This window comes from Lepus europaeus, chromosome 7, assembly GCF_033115175.1.
Source record: "Lepus europaeus isolate LE1 chromosome 7, mLepTim1.pri, whole genome shotgun sequence".
In the NCBI taxonomy this organism is placed as follows: Eukaryota; Metazoa; Chordata; class Mammalia; order Lagomorpha; family Leporidae; genus Lepus; species Lepus europaeus.
The window spans coordinates 82,066,335-82,082,367 of NC_084833.1; the positions used below are offsets into that span (position 1 = coordinate 82,066,335).

Consider the following 16,033-nt stretch of genomic DNA (forward strand, 5'->3'; position numbering starts at 1 on the left):
TCACAGAGCAGGAACCCTCAACGCAGCTGGATCAAGCTCTGCCTTGTCCCGGGAACTCCAAGAGGCCCCGTGTCTCCAGGAATGGCCTGTGCCACCGAGAAGAGAAAAGCGCTTCTCTCCACACAAATCTCTTGTAATCAGCAATGACTGGCGAACAGACACCCTCAGAGCAGTTACTACAACTCTACTTCCAAAAAGAAAGCAGGAACCAGGACTGCAGGAACAAGGCAGTTAGAGTAAAATGAGCCAACCCTTTTAGCTTGGCCAATTGGAATGGAAAACTCAGCTGGAATGCCACCAATTTGCATCCTGTCAGCTAAGAACAAAACCAAGCCTGACCTTTTAGCTCCAGGCCCACTGGGCACTGCTGTTTGCAAACAGTATTTAAGTAGGAAAGGCTAACTGCAGTAAACAGCACTCCTGCTCCCATTCTAATTAGAACTCCATTTTTGCTAAAACAAGTCAGTTAAAGCACCCTCTCTGCCCTCTTCAGATCTCCTCCCTCAATCTTAAAATGATCCAGTGAAAAAGCACCATTTTCCTGGGAGTGCTGAACAAGGGGTGCAAGAAGTAGACGCAGAGACTCAGGGAGAGAGAAGTGGGGCACATGGGATCCCACTGACGGCGCACACCTCCTGGCAAAACAAAATCAACATCCAGTTTAAGGCTATTATCTCCTTTATTCAAAAAATAAATATTTCACTTTGAGTCAACATATTTCAAATCACATTGAGCACGAGGAGAAATACAGTCCCTTTGGAAATTGTGAACACGTGTAGGAAAGAGTCATGTTCCAGACAATGGGGGTGAGGTGAGTACTGATTCCAGCTGCTTCGTGACCCGGAGACACCTATCTCACCAGGTGGAGCTACTAACTGATTTCAGGAAAGACACACACACACACACACGCACACACACGCACGCACGCACGTACACACAGCTTTGAAGTCTGAAAGGCACATGAAGTGGACCATAAGGTATATGGCACATTCACTGATAAAAACGTTCCCTATTCCCTCCCAAGAAAAGTGGAGAACTTTAATCAAGTCAAAGACTAGAGAAGACAGGGTGCTCCTGCTTACAGCCCAGCATCATGGACAGCTCCGAGGAAGAAAGCCATTTTTCGACTGCTTTCCCCTCCAGCGCCTCCTCTCCCTGCCCATGGTGTCCACAGCCAGCGGCGCACTCACTCGGTGACAGTGGGGCGTGTAGCCACGTACACGAACACCACGATCAGGAGCACGACCACAGCCAGCGTGGGCAGCACCACCGTGGTGATCTGCTGCCGGGCCTCCTGCATGGCCTGCTTCCGCTCCTTCTTATCCTTGGACGTCTCCTTCTTGGGCTTCCCCTTGAGCTGCCGCATCTTTCCCGGGAGGTACAGGGAGAGTGGGTCCAGAGGCGCTCTGAGGAAGGGCCACAGTCCTCTTGTCAAGGCAGGAATCTCCTGTAGGGAGAACAACTGTGATCAAGAAGGAACGAAGGAAAAAGCAAGCATCAAGGCAAACAGAGAACTCGAGGTCCCCCAGGGCTCTGAGCTGCCGAGTCACTTATCCATCAACGAACACTTAGTGGTAGAAGGACTGGTGAGTATGACATACTACGGCCAGGTCACTGGCGTGTGGGCAAGGCCCTGGGTGCCATACAAACGTTACCATGATGTATGCATGCCATGATGTGAAGGCACTGGGCTGCACCAACCACACAGCTTCCATCTGGAGGATGGGGAAGCGCCTGCCCTTCTCCATTCCAAGGCTCTACACCTCCATGCTTTCCTAATCTCCAATATGGAACCTGTTACAGGTATAGCAGGCCTTGTCTCCCCACAACTCATGCAGCTGTTCAAACTCCAATGTCTTAGTGTTAACAGTTGATTAAGGGTGATGGCATCTGAGAGGCAGGCAGGTCTCTGGATCACTGGGGCCACACTCCTCACGAGAGGTTTGATTATTTGAGTTCAGTTCGGCCCAGGTTCTTTCTCCTTCCTGGCTCATGACGTGAACATGCCTCTGTACCTGCCATAACCAGCCTCCACCAGACGCTGGACTTCAGGGCCACCCGTCCTGGAAACTTCCAACAGTAAGCAGAAAGAAACTTTCTCTTTCCCGAAGAAGTGTCTCTTGAGTATTTCAGCTAAGGTAACAAAAAACAGACTGAGGGGGCCAGCATGGTGGTACAGTGGGTTAAAGCCACCACCTGCAGTGCCAACATTCCATATGGGTGCCAGTTCTAGTCCCGGCTGCTCCACTTCCAATCCTGCTCTCTGCTATGACCCGGGATAGCAGAAGATGGCCCAAGTCCTTGGGCCCCTGCACCCGTGTGGGAGACCCAGAAGAAGCTCCTGGCTTCGGATCGGCACAGCTCCAGCCGTTGCAGCCATCTGGGGAGTGAACCAGCAGATGGAAGACCTCTCTCTCTGTCTCTACCTCTCTGTGACTCTTTCAAATAAATAAAATAAATCTTTAAATACATAATAAAAAGCAGACTGATAAAGAAGTGCAGGTAGCCTGCAGACTCCGGCCACACAAGTTTCTTTCCTGCCGAAGCTTGGGGCCAGACCACAGGTCAGGCCGGGCCAGGCTTGCCAGGTACAGTGGGCCCGGAGGCCAACTTCTGTGCCTCTTCATGGTTGCCTTGACCCATTTCCAAAATATCCTGAGCACCTACTACGTAGGTGCACTTACTGTGTGCCGGATACAGCTCAAGGAGCCAGGGATGGTGAAGAGGGACTGGATTCTGTTCTCCCAGGGCCCTGCTATAGCCCTTGGAGGTGCTCACAGGCCAAGCAATGTTGTCAGCAGCCCGAGAATGAATGACAACTCCTGGATAACCAGAGAGCATTTTCTCTACAGAAGTCTGCTGCTTTGTTTAAAGCAAAACAGACTCTGGCCTGTTTACATGAGGAGTTTACTCAAATACCTTTGTCTTCTCACAGATTCCCCAGAACAGCCAGAGAACCAGGCTCTGAAAGTGGGCAGGATAAGGGATGCTGGGTTGCCATATCCTGAGCCTGGCCCCTGCCACTGGTGAGAGGATGCCACTGTAGCCGGCCCTGGACCAGGGCACCAGGGTCAGAGGTGCTGACTCTGCAAAGAGGCAGCTGCTCACACTGTTTCCAGAATGAACTCTCCACTGCTCAGCTTGTATGGAAAAATAATTCTGATTTATTGCATCTTAAGTTTTATTCATTTTTTTGATTAACACGTAAATAACTGTACATATTTATGGAGTACAGCATGGTATTTCAAGACATTTATACAGAGTGTAGTGGATCAAATCACAGTAATTAGCATTTCATCTCATCATTACTTTATGATTAGAACCTTCAGGTTCCCGTCTTCTAGTTCTTCATAAAATATATAATAGATTACCGTGAACTACAGTCACCCCACTGGGCTGTCGAACATGACTATTGCACTGTGTTCTGGTACCCATCTCCCAACCTCACTCCATCCTCCTTATCCTTCTCAATCCCGAGTAATCAGTATCAGACATTCTGAGCAGGTTTTGTGTTTTTTTTTTTTTTTTTTTTTTTTTTGCCTCCACATTTCCACATGAGACACAGAAAATTCAATATTTGTTTTTCAAAGTCTGGCTTATGTCACTTAATACAATGTTCTCCAGTTCCATCCATTTTGCTGCAAATGTCAGAATGTCATCCTTTTATGGCTGAATAATATTCCACTGTGTATAAATACCACATTTTCTTTATCCTTTCATCCATCGATGAACACTTAGTGACTCCTCATCTTGGTTACTGGGAACAGTGCAACAATAAACATGCGATTGCAGGTATCTCTCTTGATAGCTGACTTCACTTTGGAAAGATGAATACCTAGAAGTTGGTTTTTCTACACTGCTAGCTCCCAGGTGCATTTTTAATAAACATTTTAGTGAAATACAGTATACATACCAAGAAATGCACATAAGTGCACAGATCAGTGAGTTTTTTGTCCTCTGATCATACTCATAAACAGTTTTTACATGAGAAGAGTATGATCCAGTGAAGCAATATTTATAATTATATGCCAAACGATCTGACATCCACAAAATTTTTATATTCTCACTACACATTAACTACTACAAGTAAGAGAAAACGTGTGATATTTGTCTTTTGGGATCTGGCTTATTTCACTTAGCATACAGATACCCAGCTGCACCCATTCTGTTGCAAACGTCAGGATTTCACTCATTCTTCTGGCTGAGTAAGGTTCCATCATGACTTGCCAAGAGAAAGCTCAATATGCCTATAGTCTTCCCTTGCGGCTTCTATGCTAGGTGGAGCACTTTCTAAACACAGTGAAGGAGGAGGAACTGGACACAGGGCAGGATCGTCTATTCCAGCATTCTGGGAGACCAGCAGGGAGTGAGGGACCCTCAGGAACAGGAAGGCATTGTGTAGCAGTGCTCCCCTGGAAGGGGACTTTCATGCCAGATACTACAACCCCCAGCCCGTCATCCTGACGAGAACCACGACATCTGCACCCAGTGACCACATACGCTGGGTGATGGAATGTGGACTCCGAGTCAGCAAAGGCTGTGTTGATGCCTTCCTGGTTGAGAGGCAGAGACACAGCTCCCATCAGCTGGCTTATCCCCTAAATGCTTGCAATGGTCCTGGTTGGGACTAAAGCCAAGGCTGGAAATTGGACACTCACTCCAGGTCTCCCACGTGAATGGCAGGAGACATCATGGCTTTCTCCGAGGGTCTGCAACAGCAGAAGGCTGGGATCCAGAGTCTGAGGCAGGTGTCCAACCCAGGCACCCAGATGCAGACACTCACATCTTAACTGCTAGGCCACAGGCCCACCTGTAGCTTCCTGATTCTGTAAGGGACGCTAATCTCTTTAACTCCCCTCATCCCATATGGGCTCCAAAACTATTTCTGCATCATCTACAACCATGCAGAGTTGATGACTAATACTTCTTCACTTGGATAACATAAAACCCGTTAAAAGCAAATATTCAAGTTCAGGGCCACATCTTTTGGGCATATGTACAACACCCATTAAGAAATTAGAAATAGTGATTAAAAAAATACTCAGTTACTTTCTTAAGGCCCAACAGGAGTAGAAGCCCCTGGCTTTACCAATTCTCCCTTTTAAATTCCAAATAGTCTTCAAACAGACCAGGGTTCAAACCCAGGACAAGCCACTTACTGGCTGGATGGCTTCTTTGGCAAGTCACTCAACTCCACCAGGTCTGAGTCATCACCTGAACAGTGAGGACGACTTCGGTCCTTAGAATGAGTGTGAGGGTCTGAGACAAATCGGGTGAGGGAGGAGGGGGCTCTGGCCAGCGAGGCGCCCCACGTGCACGTGGGGGGAGGGGAGCTCTGCCTGGGTGCAGCCTTGGAGAGAGCTTGTGGTGCTCTCCAAGCTGCAGCCACCACCCAGGAGGAGGTATCCCGGCACCATGGTGAGGATGAACCAAATCTGCATTACACAGGGCTCAGCATGAAACAGGCACTGAATCCAGACCCCTCTGGAACTCAACAGTGAGACAGACCTTAGCATGCCCACTGGAGACAGGAGGAGACCAACGAGAAGACAGGGAGCTGCCTTGCCAATGGTCACTCAGTCTGTGGACAGTACCCAGTGGCTTCTAGGAGAGCAACGGAGAGCATCTCTTGTTCACAGCTACAACCATAGTCCATCCACTCCCTGATGTGGTTGCATCAAATTGTTTAAAAAGAACAACCCATTAGCAGCACTCTGACTCATGGCCATTTCCGCGTGAAGCTAATGGCCTGTCAGTCCCTTTGGCTGTCTCTCACGGAGCCCCAGGGGGCTGGCAGGGACCCCGACCACGACGGCTAACAGCGCTGGGCTGACTTTAGCTGCTGTCTGCCTCCTCTCACGTACATGCAGTTGACATTCAAAGGCACCAGCCTCCACAATGACCAGCTCTTGACATTTCTAAGGTGCACTGAGAAGTTCCCAGAGGCCTGGCAAAAAGCCGAGCTGCTGGAGACGCTGCAGGTTTTATAGGACAGACACGCTGGTCTGAATTCAGGGTTCTGCTCACTCTGCAGTGGGGACAGTAGAGAAAGCTTCTCTGAGATGACAGCTGAGATGAGGGCCCCTGTGAGGGAAAGGGACTGCCCGGACAGAACCTGGATGAGCACCAGGCCTGAGCCAGGAAGGGCCTGGCTTACTGCAGGGGACTGACACAGGAGACCGGGAGGGTGGCAGACAGTGGGGTTTTGCCCCAAGTGCAGTGCAGGGCGCTGCAGGGCCCAAAGTGGGGAGGTGCAGTGCCTAGACTGTCCCTGCTGGTCTGTGGGGAGTGAGGCCTGAAGGAGTGGAAACCGAGGGAAGCTCTGCAGCAGGACTGGGGCACACAGGACGACGACTAGAGTATGCCACAGATGGGGCACAGCCATGAGGAAAGGGGACCTCTGGAGTTCAGCTGCTGGGTGCTCTCCTGTCTCATGAGAACAGAGAGGACGGGGGTGAGTGGACTGGAGAAAGATCGTGCAGCGTTCTGTTTCACACCTATCTGTGTGTGAGGATGCGCTGAATGAGTCAGCTTGGCCTAGGCCGAAGATCTATATTTGGAAGTCCCGTGCTGTGGGACTAGGTGAGGTCACTACAGCAAGGCAGAGAGAGCAGAGGGCCCCACACCAAGCCCTGAGACACCTGAGAACCTCAGGGCCGGTGGAGAAAGAGCAAGCCAAGGACAGCTGTAGGTGTGGCACCACGGGACCAACAGTCAAGGAGGTTAGACTGCCAGCAAGACAAAAGAAGATAGAAGCACTCGCTGTGTCTGGAAAGCGGGGACTGTGTGCTAACTTCAGCGGTGTGGGAGGGAGAGTCCAGACGAGGGCTCATCTGAGAGGAGCACGCCACGTGTACGTGAGCACGCGGCTTCCTTCACTGAGGTTTCACCACGGAAAAGCACCAGCTGCACAAGCTGCAGCACTCTCTGCAGGTCCTGAGACGTGGCCCACAGGCCAGCACAGCAGAGTGGATGGCTCCAAGCCCCGTGGGAGAGTGTGTCTGGCCAAAAGGGCTTTTCTTTCCTTCTTTATGTAACAGCAGACACCACAGGACATCTGAGGAGTCTAATGGAGTGGGGTCAGCCTCTCCAACACCGGGGAAGGACAGGGAATCTGCAGAGGTGAGAGGAGAGCACAGGTGGGCAGATTTGCCTGTGGGATGGGCAAAGGTGCAATTTCACCTTTGACAGCACAGAGGGAGGTAAACGCGGGTCCAGGAGGCAGTGGGTCTGGACTCCAGCCGGGGAGTGCACAGGCAGGCTGCAGGGAACCCAGCAAGTAGACTTAGGAGAGAAAACCATCCTGATGGTCTACGTCCTATGCCCTCACTGTCCATGAGCGGGATAGGACCACCTCACCACATGATCTGGCCTCAGTCACAGGGCCAGGTGCCCTCCTGAGCCAGGCTGTCTCAGGCAAACACCACAGGGCCTTTGAAATGTGCAGCTTGCTTCAAAAAGCAGCTGGACAACTGGCCTCCACTTGAAGAGAAACATGAAAGGACATGCAAGTGGACAGTGATGCAGGTGCAGGGGCCAGGAAGCCATCCAATGCCACGAAGCCGGGCAGAAGAGAGGAGACAGGAGTGGAGTGGAGCCCCCCTAGAAGAGAAACTACACCCCGCTTTTACCTTTCTCTCCCAATCCCGAGAAGGCCTAGCTCTATAAAAAGGCTCCTGCCCCAAAGTTACTCTCTCGTATCCGATAAGTACCTCTTTCAACTTGAGTGGGCTCAGACGCCGAAAAGGGACTAACAGGACTACTCCAGTTTTACAATGAGGAATCCAAAGCTGCTGCTGTCACAAAACCAGGGAGTGGCCAAGTCAAAGGTCAAGCCCACCTCTGACTCCAAGGATGTGTCACTGCCATGGGGTTGAGAGGAGAGAGGTGTTGGCCCCACTATCTCCCTGCCCTCCACCCACTTGGGGACCATGCCATCCCTCACCAGGCCTCGTAATTGAAGCACACACGGCTCAGCCTGGCTTCCCAGCAGGTGGCTTGGGCAGGATGGACGCTGAGGTCTCCAGCTGAGTTCCAGCTCTACAACTTCCACTGCTGACCAGCCACCACAGCCTCCAGCTCCACTGCCAGCCAGGAAACAGGAACCTCACAACGCTCAGGTTCCACCTGATTCCAGTGAAACCACCTGCTAGGGCCCTGCCCCCACCACTGCGGGCCCATGGCAACCCATCAGCACTGGAACATTCCAACTGGTCCCCACTGTGGGCAGGAGTCCTGGGGGGAGGGGGAATAGAATTTTCTAACTCATCCATCCACAGGGGTGCTGAGCATCTGAAATGTGGCCATGGTCTTAAAACAAGCTATGCCATGCAATTAAGGACATACATATTTTAAACACTTGGTACCCAAAGAAAGAATATGTAAACTATCTTACTAAAAGTTGTTTAAAAAAAAAAGTTGGGGGCTGGCATTGTAGCGTAGCAGGTAAAGCCACCTCCTGCAGTGCCGGCATCCTATATGGGCACTGGCTCGAGTCCCATCTACTCCACTTCTGATCCAGCTCTCTGCTATGGCCTGGGAAAGCAGTTGAAGATGGCCCAGGTCCTTGAGCCCCTGTACCCTCCTGGGAGACCTGGAAGGGGTCCTGGCTCCTGGCTTCAGATAGGCGCAGAACCGGCCACTGCAGCCAGTTGGGGAGTGAACCAGCGGATGGAGGACCTCCCTCTCTCTTTCTCTGTGTGTAACTCTGACTTTTAAATAAATCAATCTTAAAAAAAAAAGTTGTTTATACTGATTACATGGATTTTTAATATACTGGGTTAGACAAAACATATTACTAAAACTAATTTCATTTGTTTTCTTTTCACTGTTTTAAAGTGGTTACTAGCACTTGTACTGGACAGCACTTCATTCTGCTCCTGGGAAGCTGTCACATCACAGGCTCAACCCACAATGCTGAGAACGCTCTAAGCCTTCACAACCCAACCCTCTTTGCTCTTTCCAGTCTCATCATATCCCACATGATCCACTGCTCCCGACGCACCTGAACCTTTGCAGATGCAGCATCTCTGTCTTTCCCAGAAAGCCCTTTCCCATGCACCTTCATCTTGTCACAGCCTTTCTCATTCTTAGAGAACCCTCACATGTAGCCTGCAGCAGCCCCTCCAGCAGAGGCAATGGGTCTCTTACTTGATGCTGTCTCAGAACTTGGTTTATGCCTTTACTGCAACCCAACTGGCTGGCAGGGCCTCTGCCCCCCAACACACACACTGCTGAGGGACAAGTGCTTCCTGCAGGGTTGGCATGACACCTTCCACGTGACCAGTGCTCGACAAACATCTGCTGGAAAACAGGCAACTACGGAGCTGAACTAGCTAGCTACCATTCCAGCACTGCTTACTTCATTCTCAGCACAGTGGAATCAGATTCGTACTTTTTACCAACATTTTACATGATGAAACTGAGATTCAGGAAAGTATGCTGATTTGACCAAGATCAAGCATAACGGGGGAACTAGCAGAGTCTCATCTCAGTGGAATACTCTTAACAGCATTCATTAAATACTAACTCATTAAGAAAATGAATGTGGATTTGAACACGGATCTGACTCAAAGGCTAACCATCCTCTTTGGGGGAGGCCTGCCAACCACCCTACAACCAAGAACAGCAGCTACCACTTCCTGAATGCTCACCACCTGGAGGCTACTGCACAAAAGCTCTTCACAACCAGGCAAGCCTCAGAGCAGACTTCACCCACATTGTGCAGACGGGTCTGAAGCTTGGAGCATCCCGGGGGTTAGTCCAAAGTACACTGGCAAGGTTGGGTGCTCAGCTGTTAAGGATACTCAGGACACTCACATCACATCTCAGAGTGCTGGTTCAAGTCCTGACTCCCCTTCCAATCCAGCTTCCTGCTAACATCCACCCTGGATGGTTCAAGTACTTGCATCCCCACCACACAAATGGGAGATGAGACTGCGTTCTGCGCTCATAGTTCCAGCCTGGCCCAGCCCTGGCTGTAGCGACTGAGGAATGAAGCAGATGAAAGACCTCTTCCTCCATCTCTCTGTAGTACAGTGAAAATACACAACAAAAATTTTTAAAGCCAAACTATTGTTTAAAAAATAAAATAAAAACAGGCCGGTGCTGCGGCTCACTAGGCTAATCCTCCGCCTAGCGGTGCCGGCACACCGGGTTCTAGTCCCGGTCGGGGCGCCGGTTCTGTCCCGGCTGCCCCTCTTCCAGGCCAGCTCTCTGCTGTGGCCAGGGAGTGCAGTGGAGGATGGCCCAAGTGCTTGGGCCCTGCACCCCATGGGAGACCAGGAGAAGCACCTGGCTCCTGCCATCGGATCAGCACGGTGCACCAGCTGCAGCGCGCCAGCTGCGGCGGCCATTAGAGGGTGAACCAACGGCAAAAGGAAGACCTTTCTCTCTGTCTCTCTCTCACTGTCCACTCTGCCTGTCAAATAAATAAATAAATAAAATAAAATAAAATAAAAAACAAACACTAGGAGTACAGCTGGGATAAGTGAGCTCTGTCTGGGTCAGAAGCTGTGACTCTCCCATTCCACATAACTGCTGCCTCCCAAGTGACCAGGGCTTGTGGACCCAGGCACACTGTTCCTGCCCATTGGCTCCAGAAGAGGGAGCCTAGGCCCTCCTCCCTGGCTCATCTCACTTGGCAGCAAAGTCTGTTTCTTACAGGCAGGCCTGCCCTGATTCCTGGAACACATGGCTACACTCACACCCGGGCTGGGCAGTTGTCCCAGGTTAAAAGATGTGTTGTATCCCACTTCAATCGTCATGGGCCAAGCTGCTCCCAGGGTCCCCAGGAGAAGCGCCACTCTCTTTGCCCACCCCAACGCTGCTCGGGACCAACAGTATGGATAGAGCCAAGGAGGTTCTAGGTCGTTGGGGGGTGCCCACCAAAACGGCCTGACCTGGCCTGGAGTCCCTATTAAGTCGCCATGTGCTGTGTTAATTATATCCCATCACACAGTACTGCTCTCTCCTTTTCTAATCCTCCCAAACTCTCCTGGTCTTCAGAGAAGACAGTTTAAGGTGCCACCTAAGAAAATGGCTGCATGTTCTTCCTACCTTACAATCAGGAACACAAATGAACGACCACCACCTGAGGAGGGTGGACACAGGGCGATCACTAGCATCTCTTCCTGTGGCTGTGTCACGGCAGTAATGTGAAGCACTGTAAGGGCCAGACTGCTCCACACTTTAAGCAATGAGCCCGGGGAAGCTGCCCTGGGTTCAGGGAGACATAAATTCTGCACTTGAGGGCAGCAGCTCTGCAGTTCGTCAAGTGTGCTTGCTTCATTTTATGTCCCCGGTATTTAGCTATAATGGGCCTGGGATCACTTCTCTCCAGTCTAGAGAGTGGGGGCAGGCTGCCAGGAGAATTGCACAAGACGGGACTCCTGACTCCTGCTAAGCACCTGCTGATAACATAAGCGTCTTCCCCAGGAACATGCACATGAACAGACAGTGACAGCTAAACAGGTACCGGCTCCACTGCCCCTGGCTGCTGACAACCCACAGAGGCCAGGATGCACCAGACCTGATGGCCTGTACGTACATATGTGTGCAAGTGTATGTTGGGATGGGATGGGTGGGGGGGGGGGTCAAAGCTGGAGAGAGATAAGTGCATGCACATAGGGCAAAGGGAAAGAGGAAGTGAGTAATTTGGTGGCAGCAGTACTGGCTACTCCTAGATAAAACTCCAAGAACACAAAAAAAAAAACCCTGTGGGTGTGCTGCTAGTAATAGACACGTACAACCAGGGTCTCAATCAAGTAAATGAGTAACATTTGTTTGGCACAGCAGGGTCTGCAAAGTGCTCTCCTGTGCATATTCATTTCACCCTCACAGTAAGTCCACAGTGACGTGCCATTGTCCTTACTTAACAAGAAAAGGGAGTCCACGGAGCACACGTCAGGGTTTCAGTCCCATCTGGCTATGCTAGGGTCCTGACCCTGGGCAAATAAATAATGTAGCCTCTCAGACTGCCAATTACTCTACGGTGAGGCAGGGATAAAAATCCCTATCATTCAAATATTTTTTCAGCATGCACTACACAGCAGGGGACATGAAGGTACAGCCTGAACAAAGCAAGGCAAAAACACTGCTTTCATGTAATGAAGCTGTCTTCATTCACGGGAACCTGGGGGAGACACACAGCTTCCAAATGAACAGACCGTGTCGGATAATGCCATGTATTGCATAGATAATAAAGGTGGGACATAAAGAAGACCAAGTGTCTGCTAATAATAATAGATAGAATTAAAAAAGGGAGAGAACGATCTAACATGGGAAGCCAGCCACACAGCAGACTCATAGAATGACAAATGCCCTAAATAGCACTCTGGCCTCAGAATCAGCCCTTAAGGCTTTTGGATCTGGCTGAAAAGCCCATGAAAACATTTCAGGCATGGAAAGCCAAGATACTGTGGCAAAAAAATGACCTACATGAAAAATCTCTGTGAATGAGATCCCAGTGGAAATGAGCCATCAAAGGAGGAGGTACCTTTCTCTGAAGGGAGGAAAGAACTTCCACTTTAATTATGGCCTTGTCTAAATAATGTCAGAGTTTGTGAACTCAAGAGGCTTCCATAGCCTTGGCAGCTCATGACAAGAGCCTCGGGTGATCACTGAGGTCATAAATAAGAGTGTCAATTGTTAAATCAACAACAGGAGTCACTGTGCACTTGCTCCCCATGTAGGACCTCTGTCCTTAATGTGTACTATAAGAATTAATGTACTATAAGAATTAATGGTGGCCAGCGCCACAGCTCACTAGGCTAATCCTCTGCCTGTGGCGCCAGCACCCCAGGTTCTAGTCCTGGTTAGGGCACTGGTTCTGTCCAGGTTGCTCCTCTTCCAGTCCAGCTCTCTGCTGTGGCCCGGGAGTGCAGTGGAGGATGGCCCAAGTGCTTGGGCCCTGCATCCACATGGGAGACCAGGAGAAAGCACCTGGCTCCTGGCTTCGGATCGGTGCAGCGCGCTGACTGTAGCAGCTATTTGGGGGGTGAACCAACAGAAGGAAGACCTTTCTCTTTCTAACTCTTCCTTAAAAAAAAAAAAAAATTAATGGTAAAACTAGTCTTCAAACAGTACTTTATGCTTTGTGTGTCTGTGTGGGTGCAAACTGTTGAAATCTTAGTATAGAGTAGATCTTCTGTATATAAAGATAATTAAAAATGAATCTTAAGAATGAGATGGAAGAGGGAGGAGGTGGGAGGATGGGTTTGGGGAGAAGAACCACTACAATCCAAAAGTTGTACTTATGAAATTTTTATTTATTAAATAAAAGCTTTCTATAAAAAATAAATAACTTAAATGGCAAAAAAAAAAAAAAAAGAGAAAGATAAGAAAGGTGGGAGGTGCAGAGGCTGCAAATTCAGAGTAACTGATAGGGGAAGCTTGAGGAGAAAGTGACACTGGACCAGAGACTCAAAAGAAATGGGAAGAGCTTCCAGGCATAGCAGGGCACATGCAAAGGGCCTCAGGCAGAGCATCCTTGGCACATCTGAGCAGCAGCACGGGGGCCAGCAAGGCTGGGTAGAGCAGAAGGGAGTGCTGACAGGTCAGAGGGTGAGACAGCAGCCGTGGAAGGTTCTGTTTACGTTTTACAACACCGCTGTGTGGGCGGACAACTGACTGCAAGGGACCAGGGCTAAGGCAAGGAAACTGGCAAAGGCGCTGATGAATCATTCAGCTGAGACATGGTAGCTGGGTCTAGGATGGGGACAGAGGCAGTGAAGAGTCAGACACTAACGCACAGGGAAGGCAGAGTCACACAACTTTCCCGGCAGATCAGAAACGGAGTGTGAAGAAACATAGCAGACGAGAGACCTCTGGCCCAAGCAACTGGAAGCCCAGAGTCACCATTTAGGGAGGTGGGGAAGATGTGAGGGGAGGGTCTGGGAAGAACAAGGGTGTCACCCTGAAGTCCTGCTGGACAGGGCTAGCAGAGGCACCAGAAGCAGACGGACATACAAGTCTGCAGTTCAGGGAGGGCTGGGCTGGACACAGCACCGTGGGAGAGGTCAGCACTCCAAGCTGGGAAGTTGATGATGAACACAGAGAAGGGGTCCAAGGCCTGAGCCCTGTGCAATGCAAGAGCGCAGTGAGGGCTCGGAGGTAGAGCGCTGGGGCTGGAAACCTCGTTCTGCCATTCATCACCCCGGGGCTTCAGGCAGGTCCTTAACCTTTCTGTGTCTGATTTCTCACCTGGAAAGTGGGGCTAATTGTTGTACCTAGGTAAGTCATTTATGAAAATCGTGTCTGGTAAATAGTAAGTACGATCAAATATCAGCCATATCAGCCATCATCATCATCATTACTGAGAATGACAAAATAATCATGAGAAATTAGCTTAGAAAAAAGGAAGGGGGAACAGATGCGTGGCAGCTGCAGAGACAGAAGTCATGAAACAGTAGTGCAGGAGAGGGACAAATGGACCAGAGGCTACAGTGTCTCAGCTGCAGCACTGGCCCACCCTTGGTTAGGGATCACACATCTTAAAGCCAGGAGCAGCTACAGAGGAGGCAGGAGATTAGATCTGACCAGGGCTGGGGCTTCATCAGCTCCTTATGACAAAGTGACAGAAAGACAATGGCCTGAAATGCAGCTCCTGCTGAAAGGGCTCCAGCAGCCTGTCCAAGGAATGCCCCCTCTCTCTGCATCTAACCCTGAGCCCAACACACAGAGTTCAGGACCAGAAAATGCTGGGTTCTCAGTTGTGCTCCTTCCACTGAGCCACGTCCCTGCCCTGTTCAGTTCCTTCCTTTCCCGTGTCTCTGGTCAAGCTCTGCTGCCTCTCCTGCCTGTGAGGATACCTCTAGGCACAGAGCTGTCTGGAGACCACAGCAGCCTGCATGGGATAATAGAAGGACATCTGACACAAACTAAAGTTTCACAAAATTTGTGCCCTAATGTACTCAGATATCTTGTTTTGCTTGATTTCATTTAAAAGTGTTGCTGGGGGCCGGCGCCGTGGCTCAACAGGCTAATCCTCCGCCTTGCACACCGGGTTCTAGTCCCGGTCGGGGCACTGGATTCTATCCTGGTTGTCCCTCTTCCAGGCCAGCTCTCTGCTATGGCCCGGGAGTGCAGTGGAGGATGGCCCAAGTGCTTGGGTCCTGCACCCCATGGGAGACCAGGAGAAGCACCTGGCTCCTGCCTTCGGATCAGCACGGTGCGCCGGCCACAGTGCGCCGGCCACGGTGTCCATTGGAGGGTGAACCAACGGCAAAAGGAAGACCTTTCTCTCTGTCTCTCTCTCTCACTGTGCACTCTGCCTGTCAAAAAAAAAAGTGTTGCAGGGTAGACATTTGGCCTAGTGGTTAAGACACAGGTTAGGATGCCTGTGTCCCACACTGGAGGGCCTGAGGTCAATTCCTGGCTCCAGCTCCTGATTCCAGCTTCCTGCTAATGCAGATCCTGGGAGACAGCAGTGATGAGTTAAGGACATGGTTCCTGCCACCTATGTGAGATACCTGTACTGAACTGAAAGCTCCCAGCTTCAGTCCTGGCCACTGTGGCATATTCATTCTAACTGTATGTATATATGTATATATGTATGTATGTATGGTATGTAAGTATGTATGTGTGTGTGTGTGTAGCTTCAATCCACTAGGACAGATTTCACTATCAGTCCATGAGTCATAACAGTTGAAAACCACTGGCCTAAGGAGACCTCCTACAAAGTGAGGGTTGCATCTCATAGATTAAATCTACTTAATATATTTAATGCTTAAATCATGGGCTCAGGTGAGGCGATGAAAACACTGGGTCTCGAGTCTGTCAATCAGAGAGAGTTCATGTTAAGACAGCACCTGTGGGGCTGGCGCTGTGCACAGTGGGTTAAAGCCCTGGCCTGCAGCACTGGCATCCTATATGAGCACCAGTTCAAGTTCTGACTGCTCCACTTCCGATCCAGCTCCCTGCTAATGAGCCTAGGAAAGCAGCGGAGGATGGTCAGAGTCCTTGGGCCCCTGCACCCACGTGGGAGACCCAGAAGAAGCTCCTGGCTCCTGGCTTCAGATCAGCTCAGCTCTGG

General features: G+C 50.4%; 1 protein-coding gene across 1 annotated transcript in view; it reads right to left on the reverse strand.

Annotated features, from left to right (window-relative positions):
* Window positions 1-671: 671 nt before the first annotated feature.
* Window positions 672-16,033, reverse strand: part of SMCO4 (single-pass membrane protein with coiled-coil domains 4) — a 62,088-nt gene continuing 46,726 nt past the window's right edge. The window contains exon 3 of the mRNA XM_062196867.1: window positions 672-1,447. Coding sequence (XP_062052851.1) covers window positions 1,187-1,447 — 261 coding nt within the window. The 3' untranslated portion in view covers window positions 672-1,186. The remainder of the gene's footprint in view (window positions 1,448-16,033) is intronic.